The sequence below is a fragment of the Protopterus annectens genome, chromosome 5.part0 (assembly GCF_019279795.1).
Source record: "Protopterus annectens isolate FY-2018-M chromosome 5.part0, PAN1.0, whole genome shotgun sequence".
NCBI lineage: Eukaryota > Metazoa > Chordata > Ceratodontiformes > Protopteridae > Protopterus > Protopterus annectens.
The window spans coordinates 490,709,948-490,737,441 of record NC_056735.1 but is presented as its reverse complement, the minus strand read 5'-3'; the positions used below and the strand labels follow the sequence as shown (position 1 = coordinate 490,737,441).

Genomic DNA, 27,494 nt, shown 5'->3' with positions numbered 1-27,494 from the left:
ATCTCTTCTCTGGGCTCTTTTGTTTTTTGCCAGCAAAGTTATTACAGCTAATTGGAAAACTAAAAACATCCTCTCATTCACTGAATTTATTTTACTGGCCAAAACTGTATGTAAAAATGAACTATTATACCATGACCCCCCCAAAACGTGCACGCTGATTGGCCAGCGTGCCCGTTGTAAATCGAGTTATACTAATGGAAAAAGGTCCGGTCGACCGGACTTTTTTCCATTAGTATAACTGCTTTTAACACTGTCTCGCTATGTTAAATGGGTTTAACATAGCGAGACAGCTTTAAAATAAGCAACGGAGATCTCCGTTGCTTATTTTAAAGCTGTTTCACTATGTTAAACCCATTTAACATAGCGAGACAGTGTTTTAAAAAAGCAACGGAGAAAGCAAGATCTCCGTTGCTTTTTTTTAGTGTTTCGCTATGTTAAATGAGTTTAACATAGCGAGACAGTTTTAAAATAAGCAACGGACATCTCCGTTGCTTATTTTAAAACTGTCTCGCTATGTTAAACTCATTTAACATAGCGAAACACTAAAAAGCAACGGAGATCTTGCTTTCCGTTTATTTTGCCCACAGCTCTGATGTACTGCGCAGGCGCGCAGTACATCAGAACTGCCGCGGATGCCAGACATCTGCGGAAGGGCAGCAAACAGGCATTATACTATGCCATTATTTAAGAAAAGTAATAGTTTCTTTTCTTAAATAATGTCATATAATAGCAATAACCACTTCTGGGTGTGGGTAATGCTAAATTTACCCACGGTTGGCTTTGTTTGGTCCCTCGGGCTTCGCCCTCGGGACCAAACCACACCAACCGTGGGTAAATTTAGCATTACCCACACCCAGGCGTGGGTTATTGCTATATTAACTCTTGATTTAAGAACAGCAAAAATAACTCATAAGAAATTAGCGTGGTTGAAACTAAAGAAATTATTAGGTAAAATGTAACAATTCCAATAGAAATTTGTGTATGTTGTGGGCTTTGTAAATAGTTTCATTCTATATAGTTAATGTATTTAAATGCTTAAATTATGCAGAAACTTCTTGTTGTGTATCTGAAAACTAATAAATTTTGTTTCAAAAAAAGAAAAAAAAGTAGATGGCAAAGAGTAGAGACAGTGACAGATTTTATTTACCGAGGCTCAAAGATCTTTGCAGATGGTGACAGCACCCATGAAATTAAAAAGTACAAGCTATGGCAACTCTGGATAAGACTCTAAATATCAAAGACATCACATTGTCAGCAAAGGTCCTTACAGTCAATGTTTTCTGGTAATAACATGTGGCTGCGAGATTTGCACTACTAACTAAGGTTATGCACTAGAAACTGTTGATGTTCTGTATTCCTATCTTGCCTTCATTTTTACACATGGGTTCGGAGCTGATCCTCAGCTCCGACTCGGCCTATTACAAAGCTCAAAGTCTACTAGTTGGCTTGTGGCTAGGTAGGTATCCCATGGTGCACCAGTACAATCCCCAGATCTCGTTTGCCACGTGTACAAGTTCAGATGTGCTTCTTCTTGGCCGTAGCTAAGTTCAACACTTTTTTCTTTGTTTACTGTATTACAGCTTGATGTTACAATTCATATAACTTTTGATAGTGTTTAATAGTATTTCAAGTAATTTCTGACTTGCTGAAGAGTATTTCTTGACTTTAGGTTCTTTGTTGTTGAGAACTGGGTGGCCGTTGGCCTTGTTGTTCTCGTTGGTATCCTGTGTGCCAGTCTTTTTCTATTTATCGTGCACATTTGTGCTTATTTGATATTCTTATTATTGCAGAGAGTTTGGAATTTAAATAGTTATTAGTTAGATATTTAGTGTTTCCAGTTAAGGTGTATGTTTGCCCTCAATTTACCTTGTTTTTCATGTGCAGTGTTGATTAGTATTAGAGAATTAGTATTTAGACTTTCCTTCTTAGATCTTTATCTGGATATCTAGTTATTCAGTTGGCGTTAAGGGTCTTTTGATATTTTCGACCCTTCTTGTTCTATGACTTAATGTTTGACCATAGTTTCCACTGATTCAGTTTGGTCATTTTCAAAGTCTGTATTAGTGTGTGTGCTGTCTAGTTAGTAGTTTCTGACTTCTAGTCTTTCTCTCTACCTAGGTCCGTTTAAGTTAGAGGACCTAGTTCTCTGCCTTTTTTCTCTCCCAGGGCTTGGCCCATTTAAGTTAGAGGACTTAGTCCTCATGGTGTGTGGGTGTTAGTGTGGTAAGGGCTAGGCCCATTTAAGTTAGAGGACCTAGTCCTCATTGTGTTTAGGTTGTGTTTTTTTCTGCTTCTCGGTTAGCATGTCTAAAGAGGCAAAAGACCATAAACCCTCAGGGTTTAAGAAATGTGTAAAATGCTCCCAGAAAATGTCAGTTACGGATGGCCATAGTAGGTGTGTGTATTGCCTTGGTGCCATCCATCTGCAGGAAACCTGTTTGTTTTGCCATTCCTTCAGCTCAAGAGTTCTACAGGAGCAGAAGAACAAGCTAATTTTGAAAGGTCTCCTCAAGCCTTCTTTCGAGGAAGACTTGGGCAGTTCGTCTTCTTCCTTGAAATCCCATCCATCCAAAAAAGACAAGACTAAATCTACCAAGAAGCATTCCCTGGCACCATCCAGTGCTTCAGAACCACCTCCTAAACTTTCTAAACAGGACAAGACTTCTTCCTCCTCAGCTCCACTGATGTCGGAGCCGATAGAGGTTTTTGATACTGTGACTTCAGTTTCGGCCCCATGCATTTTGGACCTGACTACTGATAGCAAACATTGGAGCTGGTCAACAGATCTTTTGCCGGTCTCCCCAACTTTAAAGTCCCCTATCTTACAGAAGTCCAGATCTCCAACACTGTCTTCCAGATCTTCCAGGAGCCTATCAGAAGAAGATGTGGAGACAATAGAGTAGTGCTGAGACTCCTGAAGTCATCTGCCTTGCCAAAAATGCTGTTGGCTGTAACTCAGTTGGTCCCGGAGCCACCTGAGTCCATTCTCCATGTTGTGTTTCCTCCTCTGAGCCGTGCTGGTCTTTCGGAGCAAGAGTGTTCGGTACCGCTGGTTGTGGAACCCTCAGTTCCAGCTCCCTCCGAGATTGTCTTGGAGCCAAGTTCTGCTCCAACACCTTTGGTGCCATCCTTGGTGTCTAGGAGCTGAAGTTCCATAGTCGGCCCTGACAGGGACACTTGGACCCAGACCTCTTTGGTTCCAAGTCTCCCTATCGATGCATCGGCTAGGGTGAACTCGGATCCTACATGTCCCACTCATCAGCTCCACCCAGGGGTACTGACACTCTTCCCCCTCGGGCACTGACCTCCATCTCAGCACCTGCTCCCTCTCTCAACAGCAGAGACCCACAGCCTCAGGAGCCCACGGTTGGTGGCCGCCACTCTTCTGAGACCTCCCCAGAATATCCTTCTGAGGAGCCCCTTTGGATGAAGACATGCAAGAGGAAGTATGTAGACTCCCAGGATGAATCTCTTACCTCTGACACTGACCTCGAGGAGTCAGAAGGGTCCCCCAAGTTGTTCTCTGATGATCTCTCCTTTGTAGACATCTTGGGAGATCCTTAAGCAGAGGTGTGGCTGGCCCACTATTACCCCTTCTGATGAGGAGTCGGTGTACCTGAAGGCTTTTGGGTCTCAACCTTCAGCCTCTTTTGTTTCTCCACCTTTCGATGAGCTTTCAGACTTTGTTAGTCAGAGGGTGTGGGAGACTCCTGATTCCATGAAGCCAGTTTCCAGGAGAACCAATAAATTTTTGTCTGCTCCTAAAGAGAAGGAATTTTTATCCAAGGGTGTGCCTGTAGATACCATGGTGGTGGTGGCAGCCACTAAGAAGGAACTAGCAGAGACTTCTTCATCTGTCCATCCACTGAACAAGGAGTCTTGAACAATGGATAGATATGGGAAGAGTATCTTTTCACCAGTGGCATTCACACTCAGATCACTGCACTACCTAACACATTTTACAAGGCTTAAGGAGTTCAGAGAGACTCTACAAAGTACATCTACTGAAGGAGTCCCTGATAAGGTGTTTGCTCAGTTGTCCACCTTGAATTCTATTGTTAACTCCTTCATGAGGCTGACTTCTTATGCAGCCGATGGAACGAGCAGGGCAGCGGGTTCAGGAGTTTCCCTTAGGAGGCACTCCTGGATGCACTTGTGCAATTTTGTGGAGTCATCCAAGTCTACCTTTACCGACACCCCCTTTGACAGTTCTTCCTTGTTTGGACCTAAGGTAAAACACACACTCACCAGATGTGAGCAAGAAGGGAAAATGCTGTCTGCCGTAGGAGTACGTTTTACCTTCCCCTCTAGACCATACCCCAAGGGTCAGAGAGGTGGTAAGATGCGGTTCAAGAAGTCCCAGAGGTTTCCCGGATGCACAGGTTGACTCCTCCTTCAGAGGCATAGGAGGTGGAGTGAATGATAGATGTTGCCCTAGAGGCAGGGGCAGACTGCAAAACCAGGGAGGCCATAATTCATTTTGAGGCCGTCCCTACCAGCGCTCCTGATGTGGGGCCCAGCAGTGCTTCTCTGGGGGTCACATTTCTTTGCATCCAGAAGCCTGGCTAAACATCATCCGAGACAAATGGGTACAAAGAATTATTACCAGAGGATATTCCATACCCTTTTCTCTTCTACCTCACGTTCCCAAGAGTATCCCTGATGCTCCACCCAATCACAGGGATCAAGCAACTGTAGAAGTGAACAAGTTGCTCGCAAACAGAGTCATCCAAACCATCCCCGCCCACCAGGTAGGATTCGGAACTTACTCCAGATTCTTTTTAGTGCCGAAACGTACAGGAGACTGGAGGCTCATCTTGGACCTCAGCAAACTAAACGAATCCGTAAAGAAGGACTAGTTCCAGATGGTGACACTGCAGTCTCTTCTCCCTCTGTTAGGGAAAGACACTTGGATGTGCTCAATAGACCTCCAAGATGCGTACTACCATATAAAAATGGACATAGCATCGAGGAGCCACTTGCACTTCCAGCTGGGAACCAGTCACTACCAGTTTCGTGCTCTGCCCTTTGGTCTCACCACAGCCCCTAGGGTGTTCACCAAATGTATGGCAATAGTGACAGCTCACCTGTGACGTCTAGGATTCCAAGTGTTTCAGTGCCTGGACGACTGGCTCCTGACTGCCCCCCACCAGGCATCTACTCCTTCAAACCAGAGATTCCACTATCCAACTTTGTGCCCAGTTTGGGATTACTATAAATTGGGAAAAGTCTGCCTTATCGCACTCTCAATTTGTGACTTTTATAGGCACAGAAATAGACACAGTCGCCATGTTAGCTCATCTGCCTGCAGAAAGAGCACAGAACCTCATACAACAAGTTCTTCATCTACTTCCCCTTCAAAAAGTCAAGGAAAAGACAGTGCTGAAACTCTTAGGGACCATAGCCTCCACCATAATGCGAGTCCCTCTTGCTAGATTGCATATGCAAATTCTTTAATGGCTTCTATCGTCCCACTGGTCCTTTCAACAACCGCCACTATCCCACCACATCATATTAACAGAGTCTTGCAAAAAGGACCTCCGTTGGTGGATTCAACACAACCAACTAATGACAGGCACTCCATTCCTTCCTCGCCAACCCATTGCTACTATGACCATGGATGCCTCACACATAGGGTGGGGTGGGGGGCATTATCTAGGCAGGACTATCCAAGGCACATGGCAAGATCATGAGGCTCACTAATATCAATGTCCTAGAGATGAGGGCGGTGCTTTTGGCACTGCAAGCACTTCACAACCATATTCTTCTTGGGACAATAGCAATCCAATCAGAGAACATGTCGGTAGTATGGTATCTCAACAAACAAGGTGGAACAAGATCTTACCCCCTTTGTCGAGAGGCTATTTGGTTTGGAAATGGGTGATATCTTCCCAGTGCTTTCTAGTGGCAATGCACATCCCAGGGACAACTGACGTGATAGCCAACAAACTCAGCTGGGCAATCCTGATGCCTCGCGAGTGGTCTCTGAAGCAGGAAATAAAGAAACAGATCTTCTGCAAATGGGGACAGCCTTGCTGCAACCTTTTTGCCAGTCCCATCAACTCCAAATGCAGCAGCTACTCTTCCCTTATCCCCCCTCAGGGGAAGTTACCGAGAGATGCACTTGCTCACTGTTGTCCCCTGGGTCTCCTTTATGCCCCCCCCCCTTCCTCTCATATCCAAGGTGATTCTGAAAGTGAAACTGTTGGGAAGAAAATTGATTCTCATCACTCCTTACTGGCCTCGTCAGGTTTGGTTCCCCTTTCTTGGGCCTCATCTTCTAGATGATCCATGGACTCTGGACCCAGTGCCAGATTTCTTGGTGCACATGTCAGGCTCTCTTCACCCCAGCCTCCACACCTTTAACTTGACAGCATGGCTGCTCCAGTTCCATCCCTAGTCAGGCTTCATGATTTTTCACCCGCTGTGACCCACATTCTCACATCTTCTCATAAACCCTCCACTAGAAAGTTATACACTAGCAAATGGAGACTTTTTTTATCTGGGCTGAAGGAAGGAATGTTGACCCTTACACCACATCCATTCCAGTGGTTTTAGAATTTTTGTCTGAACTTTTTCACTAGGGATCTGCTGCTGCCACAATTAAGATTCAGTTGGCAGCAATATCAAATTTTCATTTGGGTCAACATGAGTCTAACCTGATGTCACACAGATTGTGTAAAACCTTCCTTAAAGGTACTACCATGCTGAGACCTCCCTTTCAGGAACTGGTAGATTCCTGGGATCTAAACTTCGGCCTGTCCAAAATTATGTCTCCACCCTTTAAACCTATTAATTCGTGTCCGTTGAAGTTTCTGTCTTGGAAGACCTTGTTTCTAGTAGCCATCACATCTGCTAGACAAGTATCAGAATTACAAGTACTGTCTATCAAGCCCCCTTATCTGATTTTCCACAAAGATAGAGTATCTCTTTGCACAAATCCATCTTTTATCCCTAAAGTGTGCTCTCATAATAACTTAAACCAAACTATAGAGCTGCCGGTGTTTTTCCCTAATCATTCTAATGAAGCAGAATACAGATTTCATTAGTTGGATGTTCACAGACAATTATGGTTCTATCTACACAGGACTAAGGAATTCAGGAAGTCAGACCAATTGTTTGTATCCTTCTCTGACTCCAGATTAGGTCTTCTGGTCTCCAAAGTGACCCTTTCAAATTGGATTTCGAGTTGTATCTCTTTCATTTATTCCTCCAATGGAAAGCCTTTGCCGTTTAAGATTAAGGCTCATTCTACACAATCCCAATCTACATCTGCAGCCTTCCAAGCCAGGGTTCCAATTGATAATATTTATGCAGCTGCAACCTGGGCTACCCCTCACACTTTTATTACTCATTACAAATTGGACTTGACCTCTAGGGGTAGAGCCTCCTTTGGTTCCATGGTACTCAGGAGTATCTTTCCGTGAGCCACCCAAGAATAAGGTGCTAGGGACGCTGTCCCATGTGTAAGAATGAAGGCAAGATAGGACTACAGAACATAAAGAAGTTATGTACTCACCATAACGTTCCATGTTTGTAGTCTATCTCGCTCTTCATTCTTACGAACCCACCCTCCTACCCCCGCACTGGAAGGATCTGGAGACAGGATAATTTTTCCATAACAGGTGGAGACCTTTCATTATTGTTGTTCTTTCTGGATAGCTTTAGTTCTGTCTTTCTATAGATTAGCAGCAAACAAAATCTGGGGATTGTACTGGTGCACCATGCGATACTCACCTAGCCACGAGCCAACTAGAAGACTTTGAGCTTTGTAATAGCCCAAGTCGGAGCCAAGGATCGGCTCTGAACCCATGTGTAAGAATGAAGGGTGAGATGGACTACAAACATGGAACGTTATGGTGAGTACATAACTCCTTTTTTTTTAACTGCAGTACGGGAGAAAGCTTCTCAGACTTCCACAGACTAATCAGTCACTATTTAAGGGTATAAACCAGACTGTTCACTGGAAAGCCTGAGAGGAAAATTAAAACTCAGATATTTTGGCCACATAATTTGAAGACAGATCACGACAGAAAAAAAATGGTGCTAGGAAAGTTCTGAGGGAGAAGAAGGGGAAAACAGAGCCTAAGAATTATAAGACAGCATTACTGAAGCAATGAATAAGAATTTGCAAGAACTAAATGAAACAGTTTGTGGCAGACAGCCCTGGTATACGTCCTTGAGATCATGAAGAGATGAAGAGTCAGGCTCAACTAAATGACTAAAAAATAACAACCAATGACAATGTCTTTAAACTACAGCAGGTGTAGCCATTAGAGCAGCATCACCAGAGTTGCTGCTTAAAGGAAAACTTCGCCTTCTCCTACAATTTAACTCAAACATTAGGTTGATTTTCTCCCTACAATATGGTTAAAGTATTGTGCAGTTACCAGAAATGGGACTGTACTTTATAAAAGTTTCATTTCCTTGTCTTGGAATCATGATCATGCTTGAGCATTTTCTAATTTACAAAGGAAATGTAACCAATGATAGCAACCATGATATACAGCTGGATTTACTTCAGCATGCATTTATGTGCCCTTTCATTAAAAACATTAGGAAAAGGAATTCATAAACACATTAACTATTTATCTATCTATAAGAAATACATGTGTGTAGCACATATCTTATATATATGTATAGAAGCATGAGTGTGTGAATAATTGAAAAATAAAGTGTGTGTGTGTGTGTGTGTGTGTGTGTGTGTGTGTGTGTGTGTGTGTGTGTGTGTGTGTGTGCACGCGCACATGCACATGTAGGCACTTGCATGTATAACTAGTGACGCTTCACTTCCCAATGTGTAGTTAGGTAACTTTTTTCATTTAATAAAATTCCATTAAAGTGTCTGCATCGTATAGTGCAACCACAAAAAACTGTCTTTCTTTTAATCTGGTATGTGTATTGCACAGTGCAGTTAATTAATTAATTGTTTTAAATCTTGAGATGTCTCCCTTATTAAGTTATACATGCTTTTGCTTTAATAAATGTTTTGCACATTTTTATAATAACTTTGTATTTGTAACATGTAGGTTTTCCCCATGGATATCCATTGAAAATGAGTTTATACCCAGTTGAAATTTCCTAGTAAAAAATGTAAATAAGTAAATACACAATAGGAGTGAGGGGTCTAAGGCTCCAGGCTCACTTGTTTGAAATAGGCCTGCTGTTTCTCTTTCCACTTTAGTCTGAAATTCTGTGCTACTGAAACATAAACTAGGCCATTTATAATTTTCAATTCCATATCCAGTAGAAACACAATCCAGCACTGTGTACAGGTGAGGTAGAGGATGGTTAAATTACCAGGCAAAGAGAGAGAAACACTGACACAAGGAATCAAACTCTATTCTTCATTAATCATTTTATTAACCTTAGGGTCCTTGATTGTGGCAATCATGCATACATATGTAAATATGGTAACCATTGCATGCAAGGAAAACACCGGACATATGAACTGAATGGGAAGACTAAAAGCACAACACAGAGAGCAGCTAAGATGTGGGTGAAATGTATAAACGGCAGGAGTCAGGGTGATGCAGCAGTTCCTGTGCAACGATGGAAGGAAATGGGCTTAACAAAGTACGCTGCAGTGGTTCTTATATTAGATGCACTAATGACATACCGCACTTCCCAAAACTGTGCAGCTGCTGGAGAAAACAGATAATGAGCAGACATTCTGGGATTTACGCTGAGCATTTTTACTGTTGCACAACAGAAAATGCTGCCATATGTGTGACATATTGTGAATGCACCATCTTTATTTGACGGCCATTTGTGCTTGTCTCATTGGCATTGCTTGCGTCCATATTGGTCACCAAACCATTGTTTTCTAGTCCAACAATGGAGTTTGCCTGGGGGTGGGGGGGGGGGGGAGCTTATTATTGGGTGGTCAGAAAATCGATCCTCTTTAGTAGCAGAGAGCATCATAAAATAGCTATGCATCTCATTCCAAAATAGATGCTTACTAGACAGATAGTTTGGTTGTAGACATCAGGAATGCAGGTACACAGTATCAATTCTAATTGCAAATTTGACCTACATCTAACCTCTTCATCTTCAATCTACTACTAAAAACTACTTAAATAAAACCTGGCTCTGCTCCTGGGATACCTCAGGCTGAACTAGCCCCCCCCTTCTTCTTTCACCAACAACATACTTTGACTATCTCCAGACAGAAGGAATCAGTAAAATCAATGTCTTAGGCAAAAAAATCAAATATGTTTTTGCCTAGACTATATAATCTAGTTATCTCTGTTCCAAGCAGTGCACTTAAGTCTGTTTAATGTCATCTCTATGAACTGCAACTTGTGAATACTTTATCTACTGATATTCCTTTTCAACTTGTTATAGCTGTCCAAATATTTGCACTATGCATAGATTCACTGTATATGAAATGAAGCTGAATTTTTACTTGTATGTATATCATTCTTCGGTATTAGTTTTTGTAATAACTTTAACTGTAACCATATTATGTCAATGTGGAGCTTTTCTCCCTGGGCCTCTGCTGAAAATAGAATATTATCCCAGTAGGAGTTTCCTTGTCAACAAATTTCAAATAAAATAAATTGCAGAGCCCAGAGCATAAGTAGTACTTATCTAATGATCAAGGAGTCAGTTTTGCTGAAGAGTGATTATGTTATGCCTTAACAAATCAGTTAATGAGCAGAATAACATTACAAGTGAAAAATATAATGCCATAAGACATCTGTGTAGCAAAAAAAAAAAAAAAAAAAAAGTTATCTAAAGGTATGAAATACAAAGTTGGTAATATTTGGCTGTAGAATTACAAGGCTGTGGTGGTGCAGCAGTTAGTGTTGTCACCTCACAGCAAGAGGTTCTCCGGTTCGATTCTCGGTTGGAGTGCCTTCTGTGTGGAGTCTGCATATCCTCCCCACAGTTGAGTGATGTTAAAGACATGCAGGTAGGTGTGTGCATGAATGGGTGTGCCTTCTTTGAAGGTTGGGCGTCAGGCTGGCACCTTGGCACTGTAAAAATCCAGTGCCAATCATTAGTGGACTGGAGTTCTGCTGTGGTGACCCCTAAATGGGAAAAGCTGAAAGACATTATTATAATACGGAGAAAAAGAGCATAACATTAGTTATAAAACAAATGTAACTCATAACAAATTTCCTACAATATTCAGGCCCCCACCCAAAAAAAAAGTTCCAACTGCAGGGACCAGGGAATAGAATTATTTTCCAGTTCCTTAATTTTACTGTGTCATTACCAAGGAATCAGGTTTGTTGAAGAGTGATTTTTCTGTAACAAATCACTGTATGAGCAAAACAACAGGAAAGATAAAATAATGCTTCAAGACATCTGTGCTTCTTAAAAAATAGTTATCTAAAGTTAAGGAATAGAAAGTTGGCCATATTTTGTTGTAGACTTACTTAGTAAAGTGAAAAATAAACATAACATTAGTTATAAAACAAGTGAAAAGCAAGTATTTTCTACAATATGCACTGGGGAACAGAATTATTCTCAAATCCCTTTCCAGTAGTGGCTGTCACACATTAAACTGCAAGGATCTCTAAGTGCAGTGACCGTTTTGACACCTCAGAAATATTATGGGGGGGAGGAGGACTGTCAATTTATCTTGGACTACAAAAAGATACTTTGAACAAAGGCTTGCAATTTAGCTACTGTTTTGTTTGCAGCTGTATAACTCCTTAGTATAGTCTAAAATGGGCTCTGAGATAAACATAAATGAGAGTCATTCCAGAAAAAAAGAAGCAGTCCTGTTACAGAGATGACACTAATTTCATTATATGTCAGTGGGATGAGAATGCACCACCACTTCCTTATGTCTAGCATGACTCATATAAAGCAGACCTGAAATGGATTATGGAAAAGAGAAAGAGCTAAAATAAAACAAGATCACATTCATATGTTAAGCTCCGCTGGCAGCCATTTGTGAAACAAAAGCACGCTAAAATTCTATAAGAACCACTCAAGAGTGATTTTCAGGTGTTAAAAGTCCTCGGACAACAAAGACAGAGTGAAAAAATGTATTTATTTATTTTTTTTTTAGATCTATGGTGTAGTTTCTCTTCAACTGGAGTATGGGATATAGGTGGGACCCATGGAGACCAGATGACTTGAATAATAGCCATATAGGATGGAACAACAGACCAACACCCACATATCAATGCAGGGCATGGAAAATGTCTGCAGACAGGTGGATGATCAAATCAGTACCCAGAGAAGAATACATAAACAGACCTTTGCCCAAAGAGGGATGGATAACCAACCACATACCTGGAGAAAGATCTCATGAGCCACAGTTTAAGAATAGGGGATGACAGCAGCTTTGCATCAGTCATAATACATACCATATAATATACCTTTTTACAAACAATGGATTCCAGAATCATACTAAGCCAGGAAAGTCAACCAACTGATTCCGTAACACCAATGCCTATGTCTGAGAAACTCAGAGCCCTGGATGAACAATTCAATTCTAAGGAGAAATTTATCTGCTCTATTTAAGCATGCCCCTGAAACAAGCCCAAATAAGTTCCAAAGATGCTGTACTTAGTAACAGCCTACATTCATATATTCAGTAACTGTTATTTTATTTCGTTCTTATCTTCTGACCTAGGAACATCATTGCTTCCAACTGTTTTTGGGCTTCAGTAGCTTAGAGAAATAAGTAGCTTCCACCCTTGCAGACCTCATGTGCGGAAAAATAGAAGTTTTGTCAAGAGGGTGATTAAAACTATTAGAGAATGGGTGACTTGTACGTCAGTATGCTGACTGCAGAATGAACGTTCTCTAGCAGGGTGTTAATCTACAGGTAATGCCCACTGAAAAATGAGTCTGCCTATTCATGGCAGCATATTAAGCTGTCATGGACCTTAGACTGAAAGAAAGCTAATGGTCGCCATTATTTTACGCTCACTAATCGGGATTTTTGCTGTTTAGTGAGTACAAAACAAATGAAACATTAAAAAGAAAGGAGCATGTGTGTGCATTTATTTTACTTATTTATTTTACATTTGTTTACCGAGGATGTCCGACTGGGCCAATGGCCCTTTGATGGCCCAGGGAGAAAAGCCCCATTACAAAAACATATTACAAACAATACAAGAAATAAATAACAATCAATAATACATAACTTTGGTAAATATAGGTAGTAAATAGTTTATACATAAACAATACAAATTGGGAGAGTAATATAAAGTGGAAAAAAGAAAGGTAACAAATAAACTAGCATGAAATAGCTTGTGCCATCATAGAGAAATGACTGATCAGTAGATCAATATTATGGTTTTGGTGGTAAATATTTATGAGATACATGTAAGGTATATGAACAAGAATATGGCTGATTGTTGCTATACTAGTGTTACTTCTTCTAAACAGTGATAGCTAAGGCAATACTGAGATGAAGTACTAGAAGGAGGGAATGTGATGAAACTGTAGGAAGCTTGAGATAGGTAGATAAAGAGAGGAGCAGTAGTGAGCTTGACATAGGTACAGAGAAATTGGAATTCCATGATAGAAGGGATAGTTTGGATGCCATAATTTAGTAAGGGAAGAGATATTTTGGTTGTACAAACAAGGAAGGACAGAATGATCAGCCTGGATTAGTGCAGGAGCAAAGCTAGTATTGGTTAGGTATTCCTTAAGCAGTAGTTTAAATTTGTATGTGTTACTAGAATTTATTATTGTTTGAAGCATGGAATTCCAGGACTTAAATATTTGGTGGGAGAATAGAGAGTCATGGTAACAATTATTAGATTTAGTTACTTTGAGTAGCAATTTGTTGGATGATCTTAGTGGCCTGCCATTTGAATAGGGCTGCACTAGGCTCCAGGGTGCTGGACAGTTGTCTGGATACTGGAAGATGGAATGAATGAAAATTAGTTGGTTGAGGGATAGCAGACTACTGGGTAATTCATCAAATTTAGTTTATGAAGTGCTCTGCTATGATGTGATCTGTAAGGAAGGTTATTAGCGAATCTTATGATTTTGTTATAGCAGGACTCCCATTTGTTTAAATCTGATTTTCTGATATTCATGAATATTGTTGAGGCATAATAAAGGGTATAGAGTAGATGAGTCCTAGCTATGGAAGGTCTAGTGGCCTTGGTTAGGTATAGACTGGCTTTGTACAGTGAGCTTAGCTTAATGTGGACCTTTTTGCTAGAGATAGGTGTTTGTAAAATTTTATGTTGTGGTCAATTGTGACTCCAAGGAGTTTTGTGTGCTGAACAGGTTCAATTTTAGTTTTATTGGCTGAGTAGATGGTGAAAAGGGAGATTATCAGGAACATTGCTATTAGTGAAAAGCATAAGCTTTGTTTTATTTGGATTGAGTAGTAGTTGAGAGTCTGAGAGGTATTTTTCAATGTCTTGGAAAGAGTGTTGGGTTGTTTGTAGGAGTTCTGGAAGGGAGGGAGCTGAACATATGAGGGAGGAGTTGTCTGTATATTGAATGATAGTTGCACATTGGGTGGCTGTGGTGAGCCTGTTGGTGATATGGTAAAGAGGAGTGGACCAAGAATTGAGCCTTGGGTACTCCTAATGAGACCAGTGATAGGGTGGAGAGTTCATTTTGCCACTTTACTGCCTGTTGGTGGTCAGTTAAATAGCTGAGAAACCAGAAGAGGGCTGGCTGGGTTACGTTTATGGAAGCAAGCTCATTTAGTTGTTTTTGGTGTGATACTGTACCAAAGGCCTTAAACATATCAAGGAAAGATAGAAGTACGTATAACTATATCAGTATATCAAATACTCAGATGAGCAAATGTTAGAAGATTGAGCCTGAAAACTCAAAACAAAAAGGAAGCTCAAACTAACAGAAAACACACACACCACCTGCTTTTTGCAAGGGGACAATCATCCTTGCACCCCCATACCCCTGCTAATTATTTATATATATATATATATATATATATATATTTTTTTATATATATATATATATATATATATATATATATATATATATATATATACATATATATATATATATATATATATATATATATATATATATATGGATTCACTTTGAATCAACAAATGTTCAGAACATCGACGTTCTGATCATCGAGACCAGAACATCGATGTTCAGAACATCGAAGGTTCAAAATGAACCATAAAAACAAGAAAAAAATCACAAACACTTCGCCCCCCTGCACCCCCATACCCCCCCTACTTTAATATTCCAACTCCGAGATCGCACTACAGTGGAGTAAGGGAAATCTCCCATTTACCACTATATACGGTAGCGCTAAACAGGAGATTTCCCGAACCCTACCTGCAATGCCAACACTCAGATGGCACACACACACACACACACACACACACACACACACACACACACACACACACACACACATACACACACACACACAACATGCAGGGCACCTTGCTGCCCTGCATACACACCCAACATTCCACACTCTCACTTACCTGGCACTTCCATTTTAAACCTTCGATGTTCTGAACATCAATGTTCTGGTCTCGATGATCAGAACTTCGATGTTCTGAACATTCGATTATTTAAAGTGAACTCATATATATATATATATATATACACTGTATGCATATATATATATATATATATATATATATATATATATATATATATATATATATATATATATATATATATATATATATATATATATGGGTTCTCTATGAAACATCAAAATCCCAAAATCTAGAGTTTCAGAATATCAAATTCAGAATCTCGATATTGTGAAACCCCCATAACACCACCCAACACACTAGAACAAGTGTATACAGGGTGGGCAAGCTACCTTGCACCCCCCAAACCCCCCGCAACTTAAATATACCAAATCCGAGATTGCACTACATCGAGGACAAGGGAAATCTCATATATATATATATATATATATATATATATATATATATATATATATATATATATATATATATATATAAATATATATATATATATATATATATATATATATATATATATATATATATATATATATATATATATGGGTCACTGTTGTATTATCGAAAACACAATCCATCGAATTGTGTTTCTGATAACACACTTTAGCGAAAGTGCATGTTATTGACTATGTACTTTCGCTAAAGGAATTAACATAAAAAAAATGTACAAAAAATTTACATCAAATAGTGTTATGCAAGCCCCCCTGCACCCCCCACACCCACCCTACTTTATTATTCTCACTCCGAGATCGCACTACAGTGAGGAAAATGGAATATTCCCTTATCCCCACCATACCACGATATCAGCGATAGCTTCATTAGTTGTAAATCAACACTATACGTTGATTTACAACTAACGGTGCATGCACACTGCATGCTTTCTGTACTTTTCCACTCTCCATTTAGCGAAAGTGCATTTTTGATAAAATGCACTTTCGCTAAATTGTGTCCGCCGAAACACGGTTTCGATAAACCATGTTTTGACATTGTGACAGTGACATATATATATATATATATATATATATATATATATATATATATGATCGAAGTTTTGAAAATTCGAACATTCTGAATGGAGATTGCTGTACAGTGTGGAATAGGAAATTTCCCATTTTCCTCACTGTCATGCGATCTTGGAGTTGGTATATTTTATTAGCAGGGGGTGTGGGGGGTGCATCATATGATCCTCGGCCATATTTTTTTTTTAGATGTACGAAGTTTCAAAACTTCGATCATATGATCCTCAGCCATATGATGTTTGAAGTTTTGAAACTGATCATCTGAAGTAGACCTATATATAACAACTGTGATTTCACACCACAGTGAGGAATGCAGCAAAACCCAGATCCTTTCTGTAGTATGTTACTGCACAATGCTGATCCATTCTGTTTGAGCATCCATGTATAAATATAAATATAATTATATATTTATACAAGCACACACACACACACACACACACACACACACACACACACACACACACACACACAGGCACTCTACAGCACGAGCATTCAGTTTATGGCATCACTATTTCACCTATGTGCTTATCTCTGAGATTTAGTAGGAACCTAGAGATTACAAAAAAATGTAGACACAAGGAGAAGAGGCAGACTCCACAAAGGTGTCACAACAGACATGAGACAAACAGGGTTAACAAGCTCTATGAAACAGCTGCATCACCATGCTGCTAGTTTGTGGTAAGTGTGCTTTCTGTTTTATTTTTGTTGTTTTATATCACACTTGTAAAATGCATGTATACTATTTCAGACAAAGATGCCTACAAATTTCAGTACACATATGGCTTAATGGTGAGATTTAATCTTAGAAATCAAGAATATTGAGCGAGCTGCATTCACCAACAAATAATACAATTATATTTGCTTATGTTTCATTTAATAATATTTGAGTGGTTCTGTGCTAGTAAGAAACAATAATCCTAAATACAGGTCAGCTCTATATTTCCTATTTCAATCCATCTATATTTATCAACTATTTTACTTTAAACAATCCTGTCTTTTTTAACTAAGAGATTTTTATATACAGAAAGAATCCTTGTAAGCTTTTTAACAAATACTGATGCATGACTCAGGCAATACTGCCTTAGTTTCAAATTGGCGACTGACATGGAAAAAATCTCTACATGCTAGTATCAGTTGTTGGCAGATTAGGCTCTCTGCCTATTCATGCTCTGAACTGAGGCCTCCACATGAATGTGTGCCACATCTTTCGTGGACTGTAGATCAGTGTGTCCTTACCCATAGCACTACGTGGCTTACCTAACAACAGGAATAAAACAATGAGTAAAAAGGTCACACAGAAAAAAACAATTGGTTAAAAAACACAAGAAGAAAAATCTTGCCAAGCTAGACTTTCCACTGTGTGATACCTTAAACCTCTTGTATCAGAGGCAACATGGGATATATGCAAATTATCTTTAACAATATCAGGTGTTTCAGCTAAATGGCAATTCTGAATGTCCATGACTTTTTTTTTACTTTTAAGTCTGTTTATGGACAATTTCAGGCCAGTAAAGCCAAACCCCTCTAGCTGTGGACATGCATGTTTCTACCTTCTTAAGGCATTATTAGCACAGCATAAGAGGAATGTTTGGAAACACAGGGTTGTCATACCCAATTGATATTTATAAACATTAGGGTGTCTACAAAATATCCCAACTAACAAACTAAAACAATGAGCAGTCATGCACGTGTGTGTGTGTGTGTGTGTGTGTGTGTGTGTGTGTGTGTGTGTAATCCTCTGATACACCAAACCTTGAAAAACATGAACTTAGTCACATCATCTTCTAACACTGTTCAGCTTCCATATATGTTTCAGCATTTTTTATCTAAAACATAATTATGAATACAAAATGATGGTAAATGATTTACTTACGCAATCTTAGCACAAACAGTACACTTCCAGGTTCCATTATGTCCTTCAATTCGACATTTACTGCAGACTTTTTCATTGCATGCTTTACATAGAGCCCCTCTTTCAAAGATCAAACCTAGACTGTTTTGGCAACGGATGCATATGTTTACATTTTCCTGCACACGGTGGTTACCACCTCTTCTCCGAATGTCCAATAGCTCATTCTTCAATTTCCTTGAACAAAAAAGAATCAGACTTCTTAATTTTTGACTAAAGCAATCAAATATATGGTATCATTTCCTTTTTTTCTACAACAGTACAATTTAATCTTGCAGTTTAGTATAAAACAATATATACAGAAAGACCAAATCCCACTGCCTGCTATACTTTTTTGAAAGAATTTACACAAAGCTAATATAATTCCCATAAAACATATTCATGACGGGATGAACAAAAGTGGTTTCTAGGTTTATCTGCTTATGTAGTGTATTCTTTGTGGCAATGGTTAATACATACAGCATAATCCAATCAGTGTATAATACCTGTAAATGTGAAGTAACTCAACATTCATTATGCTCCCCTGTTGATATATTTCTTACAACAAAAAAAGAATCAACACAATTCTTCAGTGCTTCTGTGTGTGACTTAAGACCTCATGCAGTACTAACCGCAGTTGTACTTAGCAGATTTAATATGTTTTCCACAGATCTGTTTCTATTAGTTTAAAACTTAAGTAAAAGCACACAGTCTGAGTTGAGAGGCCTATCTGCCATGTGATTAGAGTGCCAGCACTATGGCAGTATAAAACAGATATGCACGTTATAATATATTGGATTATTGTACATTTACTTTGCATTAAAGCAATTCTGCGTGTAATACAAAAAAAATAAATAAAACAACTTTGTAATAGGGTTTGTAATTGAATTTTATTAAATTTTACCTAACACAATTACAACAAATCCAAATAATGACAATTTACAATATAAAACAGACAACCTTGGCTCTAGATGATTGTCACTGTAGAAGTGACACCCCAACTCCATGTATGAGAATGGGAAAAGGGGATTAAGGATTGATGAAGGGATACAGTTTATAATACAGAAGACTCTTGTACATTTACTTTGTATGTAAGCAATTTTGCAAAGAATCCAAAAAAAAACTCTGTAATATTTTTTCTAAATTAATTTTATTAAATTTTTCACAACACAATTACAACAAACCCAAATAATTATAATTTACAAATTGTAACTCAACATGTTTCCCATTTACCCTTAATATAACTTGTAATCTGCACGTATTAAAGTCAAGATACAAGGGAAAATCAAATCTACTTAAGAATCTTTGTTATGTTTATCTAGCAAGAGCATTAACTTTGTCCAAAATTTATAAACCAGTGGTTTAGAATTAGAATTCATATTTATCACATTTTTTCCTTCTTGCATGTCGCAATGGCTAAAGTGATAATTTTGTGAAAAAGATGGAGCTCTACAACATTTCTAATTTCTTGTAATTATTTTCCTGGCTGTTGATAATACGCTTCATAACAATGCTAGTAGGTGATTCTGAATACATTTTGGAACTAGTGCATTAAATATTTATGATTTGTTTCAATGACACTTAGCAGACTGTAATGCTTTCATGAAATTTTCAATTTTTAATCAAATTTTCTATAGACCCTTGGTAGTATAAAGGATATGTTCCCAATCTTTTTTTTACCACTCTATCACACCTCCAAATTTTATAATTCTGAATATTAGGCATTTTGCTTTTTTATCTTTTATGGAGTATAAAACAATTTGTGCATAATTTCCAACAAAATGTCTTCCAAATACAGTAAAGAAGTAGTTGAACCAGATAATTTCAAAAATCAAATTATTTTTTTCCTCGTAAAACTACAATATAAATAGTAACCATTCTAAAAAAAATCATACAACCCTGAATACTTTTCCATGCTCTAAGACAACCACCAACAGAACCCTAAAATTTCTGGAATGCAGTCAAAACACTATTACACTCAAGCCAAACTATGACTCCTTCACAACTACCACCAACAACACAGTCTCTATTGTTACCCTATTCAATGCACATTCTCTGTTCTTTCCCTATTTAATACACATTCTCTGTTCTTTTCCTATTTAACAATAAGACATCCACCCACCAGACTCACTATCCAAAAAGCACTAATCATCCCCAAAATCCTTTCTCCCCTCAACCACTATTAACCTCTTCTATCAAAAACCCCTCCTAAAACAAAGAGAAATCCATGTCAGCTGCTGACTACCTGCCACCAGATTATCTTCAAGTTGCTGTAGATGCTGTAGCATACCTGTATCTATACTCATAAGCCAATCAATTACAGAAAGCTATGTCCCTGTTGTCTGGAAAAAAATCCCACATCATATCTCTGCATATAGGGTGAACAACCATCAACCTCTGAAGTTACCAAATTTTAGCCATTCTACTTCCTTGCTACAAAATATTAAAAAATGCATTAATTCCTAACTCCTTTCCCATCTTCACAATAACAATCTTCTCTACAACAATCAGTATAGTTTCTAATCTCACCACAGCATCACTACTGCTCTGTTCAATTTTACCAAAAATCATAAACTGTTATAGAAACACTGGGAGCCTTGTATCCTCCCTGTTCTTACACAATGTCAGAGGAATTTGACACAGTTTCATACCAATGCCTACTCCATGAACTATTCTCCTTAGGACTCTACCATTCATCCCTTAGCTGGTTCCACAGCTATTTCACCAACAGACTCCAAGCTGTAAAATGGAAACAAGATCTCTTCCTGTTTCTATCTGTCTCTGTTGGCATACCTCAAGGGTCTAGTCTAGGCTATTTACTATTCAACATATTCACTACTAATCTTCACATAGCTACCAAAGAATCTTCCAAAGTGCAATACACAGATGATATCACATTCATATGCTCTCACCAAGTCTACTGCTACTCCACAAGATGACCCAGGACTCAGTTTTCTCAGTTGAGGCCTGGCTAGATGACTACCAACTACTTTCAACTGCTAACCAAAAAATAATAATGCTGTTTTTACCCACATCTCTGTCAGCACAGAAGGAATCCTTCAAAATCACATCAATAAATAATACCTCAACTGAAACAGTTTCCAACACAACACTTCTTGCTGTCTTAGTTGATACTAACATAAAGTATGATCAACAAATCACTCAAGCGATAAAATATACTTGTCAGACTTTCTCAACAGAAACAAACCCTTTCTCACTGACTATTCTATGAATTCTTTAGCAACATTTTATCTTTTCCCTTTACTTTTGTATGCAGCACCCATCCTGAATAACATTCACTCCACCTTAAAAAGTAAACTAGAGATATGCTACAATAAAATAGCTAAGCCTGCATTAAACTTACCAAAACTTTCACACCACTGCCTAATACTGAAGCACCTACACTGACGCAAACTACCTAATTACCATGAAAAAAATAATGAAAGAAAAAGCCAGCAGGACAACCACAGCAGAGGACTCCACTTTAATAAAATGTATAAAACAAAGGACAAGCGTTTTCGGGTATTACTACGTTTCTTCAGATCCTATAGAACTGTTGAAAACACACATCAATGTATATTACAAAGCAAAAAGAAACCAAAGTGATAGTAACTAGTAACTAGATAGTAAATAGTGTGTTTTATATTACAAAGCAGCCTAGCAGTACAAATATCACAAATCATTAAACAAACCAATTAATTAATTAAGAGACTTTATACTCTTAAGTCTCCGCCCATTTAAAACGGGCTTTATACAAACACTGTTGTTAATCCCAGGATATCTATGTGCCTGGAGTCTCAAAATACACCTTAACTCTTTTTTTTTTTTAATTACTGTTGTTCCCTCCTCTCACATTCTTATAAATTTGTTGCAGAACCCTAAAACTATGTCTTGATAACTCCAAAATATGTTTTGCAAGGGCATTCTTTGTGTTCCTATTTTAATTGCATGTAAATATTTCCTGACCCTATCCTTCAGTTGCTGTATGGTCTTGCCTATGTAAAAACAAATGCAGACATTACATGTAGCTATGTATAATAAAGTAGTGGTGTTGCAATCTGCATAGAACCTAGGTTTGAATTCAAAGGGTATGGTAGGGTGAGCAAACTCTTGTTTCTTGGCTATAACATTACAAATCTTGCAATTCCTGCAAGGATATGTGACTACCCTTCTCCCCTCTATTAAGTTCTTCTGTTTATCATTACATAGTAGTTGTGTCAAATTACGACTGCTTCTGTATGTAAAACTTGATACATCAACCACTACCTTAGCTATAGATCTGTCCATAGTTAACTAGCCCCAATGGTTCTTAATAATATCTCTTACCAAACTATTACTGTTGGTATATTTAGTAACAAAGGGGACTTTATTCATTCTGTTCTTTTTACTGTTATTACTACTGGTATCTTTAGGCATCACCACCTCTGTAGTATTGGGAGGAATATCATATCTATTATTAGCTACCTTTTCACACAGAGTTTCCACCATTTGTTTATTATACCCCTGTCCTCAAATAATTTCCCCAGCAAATTAACTTCCTTAAGTAACTCCTCTTCCTTGCTGCATATCTTAGTAACTCTCAAATATTGGCTTTTTACAATATTAGGAAAATATGCCTGGGGTGCAAGCTATTATTAGATAATAAACCGTTTTGCCAGCATGATTTATGAAATAAAGTTGTAAAAATACTGCCATCTACATCTCTTTTAAGAGAGATGTCCAAAAAGTCAATACTGGAATATGAACATGAAACAGTGAATCTAAAAAATTCTGTGGTGGATTCTAAGTAGATAACAATTTCAGATAAGGACTCTTCTTCTCCTGCTCATAAAATAAAGACATCATCTACAAAACGTCTGTATAGCTTGATGTTTTTGCTAAGTATATGATTATAAAGATGTAAACTTTCCCAAAAATACATCACTAGATTTGTATAAGAATTTGGACATGGGGTGCCCATAGCTACACCCCATTTTTGGAAATATAACTGGTTCTCAAACATGAAGACATTGTTACACAAAATCAAGTCAAGGAACATACAAATCATATTAACAGTATCATTATCAAAAACCCTTTTGTTAGTCAAAGTTGCCCTTATGGCCTCAATGCCATAACCATTGGGTATGGAGGCAAATAACTTCTTGACATCCAGGGTTACCATTAAACAAGTTGTCATGTTACTAATACTAATATATTCATTTAGGTCACTCAAAAATTGAGAGGTATCCCTCAAAATGGCAGAAATACCTGGAATGACATGTTTTTATTTACCTTCTACATATATGGATAGGGGCTTAGTTGCCCACCCTTCACTGGCAACTATAGGTCTCATCGGGGGTGCTGTCAAAGACACATATATTTTGGGCAGACCTTTAATAAGAGGTACGGTCGGATGGCTAACAAAATTATACACAAACTCAAACAGCCGCTATCACTACAAAACATCCTCATACACTACTTCCCTCTTAGGAATCTTTGCTGATAGAGCAAAATTCTCCTCACCAGGACCAATTCTCATAATGGTACAGGTGACTCACTTTACTCAACCTATGTTGCTAAGCAATGGAACTCTACTCTACCCACCCTAAAACAAAACAACATTACCACATGTTTAAAACACAACCTCCACATGTTTAAAACACAACCTAAAACAATACCCAAGTTCCTCATGGCTATGCTCATGCTCCCATCCTGACTAAACCCACCTGTTTCTTTTCCATTGAAAATCTCTCTGTCAGTCACCCTGAATCTTTCATCTTTCTTATCCCAGTCTCCTTCTGTTTCATCCCCGCAATGCTTTACCATCTAACTCATATATCCTTAACTGTCTATGACTAATACCCCCTTCCTACCTACCTCCTTATCTTACCTATCTACTGTTATCTCAACCTCTCCACTTTCAGAACTTTTTCTGCTTAAAATGTTTCTTGATTAGTTTTGCTTATACCCTTCCTCTTCCTCTATTTTCTGTTCTTGCTCTTGTGACATCCTACCTCATTAATGTCAATACAGTAAACTCTCAGTTAACCAGAACTCAAGCAACCAGCACTCTCAAGCAACAGGCAAAAAAAAAAAAAACAATTCAAAGAAATACAGTACAATTTTCATGTGTTGCACTTTCTGTCCCCCCCCCCCCCCCGCAGAAAAATACCTTATGTTTTTAGAGTTTTAGAGTTTTAAAAAGAAAGATAGGAATAAATTCAGTCTCTCCCCAACTTGAGAACAAGTCAAACCAAACAAACAGTATAGGGTACAGTCTTAGTGAGGCCTATTTTTAATAGTAACTCTCAAGCAACCAGAAACTACAGTTATCCGGCATCTGCCAAACCCCATGGGTGCCAGTTAACTGAGAGTTTACTGTACTGTTAAAGTGCACAAATAAATAACAGCGTTTTATCTTTTTAGTCTTGAGTCAAGAATAACACTTCAGGATTTGCAAAGTACTGGTTTATTCCACAAACAGTGCCAGGAGACTGCCTACTCAAACTTTTCAGATCAGTTTCCCAGAACAAAGAAAATTGTATTATTTTGTACTTTTTCTTATCAATTTCAAGCATGCAGAACAAATCAATGTATTTTGAATTATTTTATGCCCTCGTGATTCTCGCTTAGAGCTTCATGTGAACACTTGACAATATGCCTTTTTAAAACATAGACCATCGAGTCTAAGAATCTTATCCTTTGACCTTGCAACATTTAGTACCAGTACGTAGTATCTTACAGACATTCTTGCAACGATTCATTCCAGCCTGAGAAGGCCAGCGATTACAAAAGATTCCTGACGCATTGCTTTTCTTTCTTTCCTCCATTAACATTCTGTAACCAGACTCTTTTAAACATAGTAAAATCCCTTAACTCATTCAGCACTTACTTTGCCTTCAGTTATCTGTTAGTACAATATAATTTGCTAATAAAGAGAATGCAGTTGTAAGGCACCTGGAATATAAAGCTACAGCTTATGTGAAAGTCTGTTTTCCATAATCATGCATCTATATTACATTAAGTTTTTAACACAAACATAAACATTTTATTTGACTAATTTGTGAAGAAACTGTAAGTTAATGTGCATTTTGTGAAGCATAATTATGAGGCAACACATTTTTCTGTAACAGACCTCCCTCATCTGACACTACCAGTGTCGTACAACACACACAACTATATGTTAATTTTTCTTAACTTGATAAAAATATGCTTCAGCATCATGGTATTCATAATCTAGAGTGACTGAATTTTCATTTACCTTAAGTTCATTATCAGGGTCTATATTATGATAGCGAAATGGCTGAACACCGAACGCCATTTCATTGACACATATTTAACAATCTACAAGTTACGCGAACAGCCAGATCACTGAATTTTTTCCTAGGGAAAAAAGTCGCTTGGCTGTCACCGTGGATTTCACCTTTTCCCCACTGCAGTGCGATCTCGGAGTTGGTATATTTAGTTAGGGCTGGGGGGGCACAGCCCCCTCATGGGGGGGTGAAGCCCCCACTTTGTAATGTTTGAACTGGTGTGTTGTGCCTGGTTGACCTACCAATTTTTTTCCCTAGGAAAAAAATCAGTGATCTGGCCATTCGCGTAATTTGTAGTTTGCTAATTATGTGCCAATAAAATGGCATTCGATGTTTAGCTGTTTCTGTGTCGTAAAATAGACCCCATTATCAGATACCTCTATAAGTGGCATTTCACGTGCAGGTGAGGTTAAGCATTTTGTAATTACAGCCTTTAGAACAGAAAATATTAAAACAACTAAAAGAATAATACCAATTATTGTAATGTTACCTTGTAATATACTAGTTCAGAAGTTAGCAAGTGCACTGCCCGACCATCCAGAAAGTGTCCACTGCTTAAATGTGCTGTCCAGGTCCTTGGCCCTCTGTTCCATGAAATTGGCCAACTTTTCTTTTTCATCATGATAGTCACTAATACACTAATATAAGAACAACAACAATTCCCTATGAGGGCACATGCCCCCCCCCCGGCAGCTAGCATTACGTCATGTGCCAGATAATTTTGTAATACCACAGTTCAAATTTCAGTAATTTCTCAATTTGCCATGCAGATGTGATGTGAAGTATGATTTGCTACTTCTTCAAGAATTTGAGCAAGCATGGTGATTTCAAGAATTGTCCTTTGCACTCCATACTCAGGGAAAAAGACTGAAAATACTTGCTCTGCCCAGAAATTGCCCATTTATTTCTCAGTCTGCCTGCTGGAGGTTTCACAAAATGTTGAAAAACAAGAGTAATATAGCTCACAAAACAAGATCCACACCAGTTTGTAGGTAACCAGAGGTAGGCACAATCACCACAAATGTAAGAATGATTCTCTATCATGCCCATGCCATGCCCCCAGTCATAGCTGTTTAAGTGTAAAGAGTTCAACACACTTTCATGTCTAGTGTCATTGCATTTGCTGGTTCCATTTCTGGCACAGCATGTGTTCCACGATTTGTGGTTACAGGCTGATGGGACACACCTTTGAAAGGTCAGTCACATTACGCCAAGTTAAATTAGTGTCACTAAGATAATTTTTAAATGTCACCTATGATGCAGGGATTGGAATCATGGGAATCCCTGCCATAGAATGATGACATATATGCAAACATACCCAACAGTCTGTTGCATTTAATTCAGAGGATACTGTCAAAACTACAACAGGAATCTATTTTCTCTTGTCCAGTTTATACCAGGAAACAGCAACAAAAACAAAGGAAAAGTGCCTGCTGTCCCTGGATTCATCATGGACTGCCGTCTGAGTTGTTTTTTTCTTTTAATCCTTCACAGGGGCAGATGATTTGTCCTTCGCACTTCGAGCTTCCTTCACTGACAATAATGATTCATCTGGAGCTTTCACACAAGTCTTTTTTTAACTCAAACAGTTCTTTCTTTGGAAAGTTTTAACATAAACTCAATCACCGAGTTGCAGTTGGTGACAGGGCTGGTCAGGAGTTTAAAGAAGAGCTTCTGTTATAGTTTTGTGGTACTATTGCGAGAAATGAATACGTTTTGTGTAGTACGCCAATATAACATCATTAGTTAGATCATGCAGCTTTTCCTGAATTACGTGTTTCATGATTTATATTTTTCCATTTTGTTCCCTTTTTTACAGCACTGTTGAAGTCATTAAATGATTAGAGATGTACATCAAAGTATTAATGTT

At 38.4% G+C, this 27,494-nt stretch overlaps 1 protein-coding gene across 7 annotated transcripts in view; it reads right to left on the bottom strand.

Moving 5' to 3' along the window:
• Positions 1 to 27,494, bottom strand: part of SYTL5 (synaptotagmin like 5) — a 2,413,062-nt gene that overhangs the window by 866,775 nt on the left and 1,518,793 nt on the right. For all 7 annotated transcript variants that reach the window (XM_044072411.1, XM_044072417.1, XM_044072414.1 and 4 more), the window contains one exon: positions 18,318 to 18,530. In XM_044072411.1, the coding sequence (XP_043928346.1) occupies positions 18,318 to 18,530 (213 nt within the window). The remainder of the gene's footprint in view (positions 1 to 18,317; positions 18,531 to 27,494) is intronic.